General features: G+C 44.2%; 1 protein-coding gene across 8 annotated transcripts in view; it reads left to right on the forward strand.

Moving 5' to 3' along the window:
- Positions 1-6,000, forward strand: part of WNK2 (WNK lysine deficient protein kinase 2) — a 120,432-nt gene that overhangs the window by 78,955 nt on the left and 35,477 nt on the right. For 7 of the 8 annotated variants that reach the window (XM_027664940.1, XM_027664941.1, XM_027664936.1 and 4 more), the window contains 7 exons: positions 1,020-1,069; positions 3,063-3,228; positions 3,309-3,425; positions 3,581-3,748; positions 3,965-4,010; positions 5,203-5,319; positions 5,738-5,985. In XM_027664940.1, coding sequence (XP_027520741.1) covers positions 1,020-1,069; positions 3,063-3,228; positions 3,309-3,425; positions 3,581-3,748; positions 3,965-4,010; positions 5,203-5,319; positions 5,738-5,985 — 912 coding nt within the window. Of the gene's footprint in view, positions 1-1,019; positions 1,070-3,062; positions 3,229-3,308; positions 3,426-3,580; positions 3,749-3,964; positions 4,011-5,202; positions 5,320-5,737 lie in introns of all 8 variants that reach the window. The other variant, XM_027664935.1, reaches the window with a different exon arrangement.

Consider the following 6,000-nt stretch of genomic DNA (forward strand, 5'->3'; position numbering starts at 1 on the left):
AAATGAGTTTTTTGTAAGGCACTTGGTCAAGTGCATTACCAGAATGTAGATACGTTATATCTGTGTTCTCATTGTTCATTAATTTTGCAGTTTTATCAAAACTGCAGTCAAGCTTGGCATGGCCTGTGTGTGTTGTTAGAGACGAGGAGTGGGACTCACTGGTTCACTGCCACAGAACCAGTGGGGCTGAGTGTTAAGTGTAGCAGTTGCAGTCCAGGGGCTTGTTTCTAGCTGTGCACCTGTAGAAGGATTTTATAGACATATGTTTGTAAATATATATAAATATATATAAAATGATATATATTTATGAATATATTTGGGGTGTGTGTATATGCACAATTATATACACGCACGAGTGTGTGTGTCTGTGTACAAACTGTGTAAGTTTGTTACAGCAGGGCCTGTAGCACCGTCACAAATTATGTGGAAATGGGTTTACCTGGTGCAAAAGCCGTGCTATGATGTCTGTCCCAGAGCTGCAACCATTGAAGAGTGAGGCTTTTAGGGTTAATTTGCGTAGAGAACAAGAGGACATAATGCAAAGGTGGTGTTATTAAATGATGAATATCCATGTTTTAATTGTAAGTTCCTCAGAAATTTTCCCACTAAGCGAAACGCAATGAAAATACTGAGCATATTTCAGGAAGCTATATAAAGCAATTAAGCAAATTAGCAGATACATTCAAAAATAAAAGACAATGGGTGCTGATCTGAATTTGTCCCTCAATCAGGTTTTGCCATGGTGGTGAGAACTGTTGTGTTCCTTTCACCATCTCATCTGCTGTGGAGGCAGCAGAAGGGAGCTGGTTGGTTGGTGGCTCTGTCTGAAAAAGTGGTTGAGGCCTTGGACAGAAATGATGTTGGGAGGGTAAAATGGGACATTTGTTTTATTTCCAAGTTCCAAAACTGGTTAAACAGAATGGTTTTAGGGTTACTGGTATCAACAGCAAAACCTTTCTTAAAGGTGTGTTTCCTCTGCCAATACACATTTGCTTAAATGACTTTTTCTTGCATTTTAGGAGCAGGCAATACAGGACAAACTGCAAACTCTGTCACAGAGCTGTGAAAGGTATTGTTATTACCTCTTTGGCATAAGAAGTGTTTGCTTTCTGGAGGCTGTTTGTCCTGACCTGACTGGGAGGAGATGGATGGGGACACATCTAGGGAGAAGCTGGCAGTGTTCTGTGTGCCCATTCTGGCACCTCCAGCTCTTTCAGTTCCTTAGTTTGGGTGCAGCATCCTCGTTTGATGTAGGTACAGCAGTATGGAACTTGTCTTTTTGTTAGGATAACTGAAAAGGTACAGCCCCTGGCTTTGACATTGTTGAACCTGTGGGAAAACATGCCACAACCGGTATAGCTAGGTATATAGTTTGTTCCCTCTTTGGGAATAAACTGGGTATTCCCAAATCACCTCCTGTAAGGATCCTTCCACAGGTCTCTTAGAGGGAACAGTGCATTGGTAGGAGTTGTGTGTTGAGCTGGATGCCTTGCCCACTGCAGGAGCCAGCACCACCTCTGTCCTTATTGATTGCTGAGCCTTGGGATTAGAATTTTCATGACCCTTCTCTATTTTCCTGAATAGACAAAATGAGTTCAGTGAATGAACATTAAAGACACCTGTTTCTGACCTTATTCTACCCCATCACAAAAGTTCACCTGACACAAGTCAGTGCAACCCCACAACCATAAAGTGGAACTTTTTTCCCAAGAATTTGCTGCTGTTAAATACTGTGTGGAAAGGGAGATCTTCTGTGACTATAGATTCGTTCTGGCTGTAAGTAAGTTAGATATGATAGAACAAAATGAGTGCCCTTTGTGGGAAGGCACACCAAATTTTCAGTCACTTTTTGAGTCCTAACTTGCCTGTTGCAGAGCTTTGTTTAAAGGTGGCTGTTAAACACAGCACCAGCACACGCCTGGTACTCACAGAGGGAGGGCTCACTCTCCCAGGTGAAATAAAGGACAGCTTGGAGCTGGGTTGTGCTTTTGTAGAGTGGACAGTAATGGCATATGCATCACGTGGCTGGGAATTGCTCCAGAGATGTGATCTGGAGTATATCCCATGCACTAAATGTGTTCACTTTCCTAACACAGGAGTTACACAGACAAGGTGGCTGCAAATGGAGGAGAAATAAGTTGTTCTGTGCAGCTAGTGCAGAATGAGAAGGAAAGCCTCGAGTTTAGGAAAGGAAGTGGATCCATAGGTTAGACTTCAATCCTTTTCTCCCTGTGTGGCAAAATGAACACAGGAATAAATTGTCCAGGAGAGCTATGGAATCTCACAGGAGCTTTATAAGATCAGTTTACACACACCTCTGTGAGGACTGGTTTAGCCAGAGCTGATCAGCCCTTGGGGTAATAAATGGGCCAGATGGCCTCACAGCTTTCATTCCTCACTTGTTTTTTATGAACCTGAGGAAATTTCCTGCAAATTCATTGCATGTTTTATGTAGGCCATGTAAGGTTGGAGCAGCTACTGGCTTGGCTGCTAAAAATATTATACTGTTGCTAGGTGGTCACCTGGGATATTGGGGCACGAAACCTTTCTGATCCTTGAGAGCTGCAGAGAGAGGAGAGGCAGTCTGCTATGGGATGCTGTACTGACCTCATTCTTTCCTCCCTCTCCAGCAAACCTAAGCTGGCCCTGTTTGCCCCTCTGCTGGGAGTGCAGGCAGGCAGGAGCTGAGAAAAACTGCACCTTGAAAAAGTAGGAACTGGTGCAGTTCAGAGAGGGACTGTCAGGATCCCTGAAGTGAAGGCATAAGGTGATGTGGGCATATATTCAGAGCGATGAGATTTTCCCTATGGTGTTGTCAGAAACATTAATAGATCATTTCTTGGTAGGTATGGTAGCCAGAGAATGTGCCTGATGAGAAATAGTGCCCTTCAGTGAGAGAAGGCACTCACTGAGTATCTTCCAGCTGACTCAGTTTGGCCAAAAAAGGTGCAAATGTGCCCTTTTTTTTGCCGCCTCTGTTGTTGTGTAGCTTACCCATGTGTGACTCCCTTGTGTGTGACTCTGGGTTTATTTTGGGGTTGTTCTTCCTTTCCCTTATAAAGCTACATGAGTCCAGATGTTGCTTCGGGTAAAGAGATGAGTGACAGCTTTGAAGGAGCAATAGGAAGTGGAAAGCAAGAAGGAAAGTCTTCAAAGAAGCATAAGAAGTCCACACGCGCTCGTTCGCGCCAGGAGAAGTCCAACAGACCCAAACTGACCATATTAAATGCAAGTACAACCTGCTGGAGGGTAACTTTGGGATTCCTTTGGCTTTGCCAGGAGTAAAGGTTGTTAATCTCTGCGTGCAGGTGTGTAACACGGGGGATAAGATGGTGGAGTGCCAGCTTGAAACCCACAACCACAAAATGGTGACGTTCAAGTTTGATTTGGATGGTGATGCGCCAGAGGAAATCGCTACTTACATGGTGAGATGTGGCTCCCCACGGGCTCTCAGTGCACTGGGTTGCTTCAGGCAGCTTCTTCTCACATGTGCTTGTTGCCCAAGCTGTCTGAGAGCTGTGGAATGAGGCATTAATCAAAAAAATACTGTTTTCCTCTTTATTTTGATGTGACCCTCTAGGTAGAGAATGAGTTCATCTTGCAGAGTGAAAAAGAGACTTTTATTGAGCAAATGAAAGATATCATTGATAAAGCAGAAGATATGCTCAGTGAGGATACAGAAGGAGAGCGAAGTTCTGACCAGGGAACGAGTCCCCAACAAGATGCTGATAGGCTGGAAATGAGCGAGGTAAGAAATGCTAAATAAAGTTTTCTAGTTTGATTCATTTCTCTTTACAGCCAGATGCTGTAAATTAGTTTTGCATCCTGTGTTCAAAAAAAGTAAGAAGTTTCTTAGCTAGAAAAATAATGGTTTTATTTTGTTAAGCCTTACAATATGAGTGCTCCTTGGGATGATGCTCCTCCTGCACTGGTAGAGCTCATTCTTGTGTTGTTTCTTTAACAGGAGAAGCGTCAGTCTCAAGTGAAGACACCTGTGTATCAGCAAAATGGTACGTGTGCCTTTAAATTTTTAGTGGAAGGTGTACCTGCCCATGGCATGGGGTTGGAACAAGGTGATCTTGATCCCTTCCAAGCCAAACCATTCTGTGATTTTATGATTCTATGAATACAACTTAATCTCAAGCTTTGAGGCAGTGAAGAGTTCATGCAGAGGTTTGCAACCACTGGTGGTTGGAATATATCTAGAAATAAGGGTGTAATAGTGATCCCTGCTGTTAGCAAACTGGAATATTGCAGGGCTAACTGGGATGGATGGGACATTTGGGGATATTTAGGGAAGCCCTGAATGACATAAGCTGATAATTGGTGGAAAAGTCAAGAAGGTGCAGGAAAGCATCCTCTGAACACAACAATAAAAATATTTACAAGAGGAAGCTAAAAGATTACATTTGCATTGGGAATTTAATTGAAGTGTCTAACCCCTCAGTTTCCAGCTACTCTGATGTTCCAGGGGGAAACTATGTTGGCATTCCTGGAGTATCTTGGCCTCTAAACACAGCTGTATCTTAGGGGCCGTACAGACAAATGGGATGGGGAGGGAATTGGCCCATGGTTCTCTCTGTAAGTGCATGGTGTTGGGATAAATGAAAGGGACCTGGCTATCAAGCTTGTCTGAGTTCCAGAAGCAGTTGGACAACACTTTCAGGCACATGGTGGGATTGTTGGGCCTCTCTGCAGGGCCAAGAGTCAGACTCTGATCCTGATGGGTCCATTCCAGCTCAGCACATTCTGTGAGTCTCTGATTCTCTGCTGAAAGTTTGCCATTTACATATAAGATGTGACAGACTTGGAGAGAAGATGTAGAAGGAAATATTAGCTACAAAACTTCCAACATGGAAAAACTCAGCTGCATAAACTTGACAAAATTAACAAATTTACCACTGTGAGAAAACTATCCACTGTTCCACTAATGAAATCTTCATGTACGTAACTATCACTCTTCTAAAAGTGTGAATGCCTGAAAACAAATTTTCAAATAACTTCAAATATTTGGAAGAACTGGGAGGCACCACTGTCTGCCTTCCAGAAGGGATGAGGATCAAATTCGAAACCATTGGTCTGCTCTTGACTGTAATTGTAGAAGTTCTGATTTTCTTTCTGAATGTGGAAATGCAGGTTTGGACACGATCTGGAGACAGTGGAAACCCTTGTGTTTACTTGTTATTTTCTTTTCATCCCTAGTTTTGCATACTGGAAAAAGGTGGTTTATTATATGTCCTGTGGTGGAAAATCCAACTACGGATGCACCCGAATTTTCCCCTCCAGTACCTCCCAGTGGCCAGCAGGCAGAAGGGCCAGGTATGTCCAAACTTCATAGTAATATCTGCTCTGGAGCTGCTGTGTTGTCTCTCTTCTATCCTCACCTGACTTAGCTGTGATGGTTTCACTTCATTTAGTTGGAGGAAGAAAATGATGAATTTTAAGTTGGGCATTTACAGAGTGATCCTGGTATTAAGCCAAATTGGGAATCTATTTGAGCTTCAGAGAAGTGGCAGTATTTTAGCTCTGCCTTGTGCTATTAGGTAGATGAAACCTTGGTCACTGCAGTGCCTTTTCAGTGAAGTATTTTTTACATAATCTGCAAATTCTAATTTGATGTGTATAACAGCTATTTTCTGGTGGGAAGCTCTAAGGGGTTGTCCCTGCAGGTGGCTGGGGGGTGTGGTGGTGATTTTCTTTCCTTAAAACATTCACCTTTCGTTTGTGTTCTCTCTAGACCCGGAGCAGGATGAGCAGCCCGTGAGCTCCGCAGTGACAGACGCGCCCGAGGTCGGGGCTGGGCAGCAGCTTCCTCTGCCCGGAGGAGTCTGTGACAGCCCCCTCGGAGCTGCTCCATCCTTGGCACCAGCTCCCACTGCAGCAGCTTCCACCAGCGTCCTGAGCCAGGCAGAGTTACCAGCCTCAGCACTGCTGGGATCTGCCCCGAACATCCCGGAGCAGGCGGCAGCTGGCGGGGCCCAGCCGGAGTACCCCCCAGCC

This window comes from Corapipo altera, unplaced genomic scaffold, assembly GCF_003945725.1.
Source record: "Corapipo altera isolate COAL_440 unplaced genomic scaffold, ASM394572v1 124, whole genome shotgun sequence".
NCBI lineage: Eukaryota > Metazoa > Chordata > Aves > Passeriformes > Pipridae > Corapipo > Corapipo altera.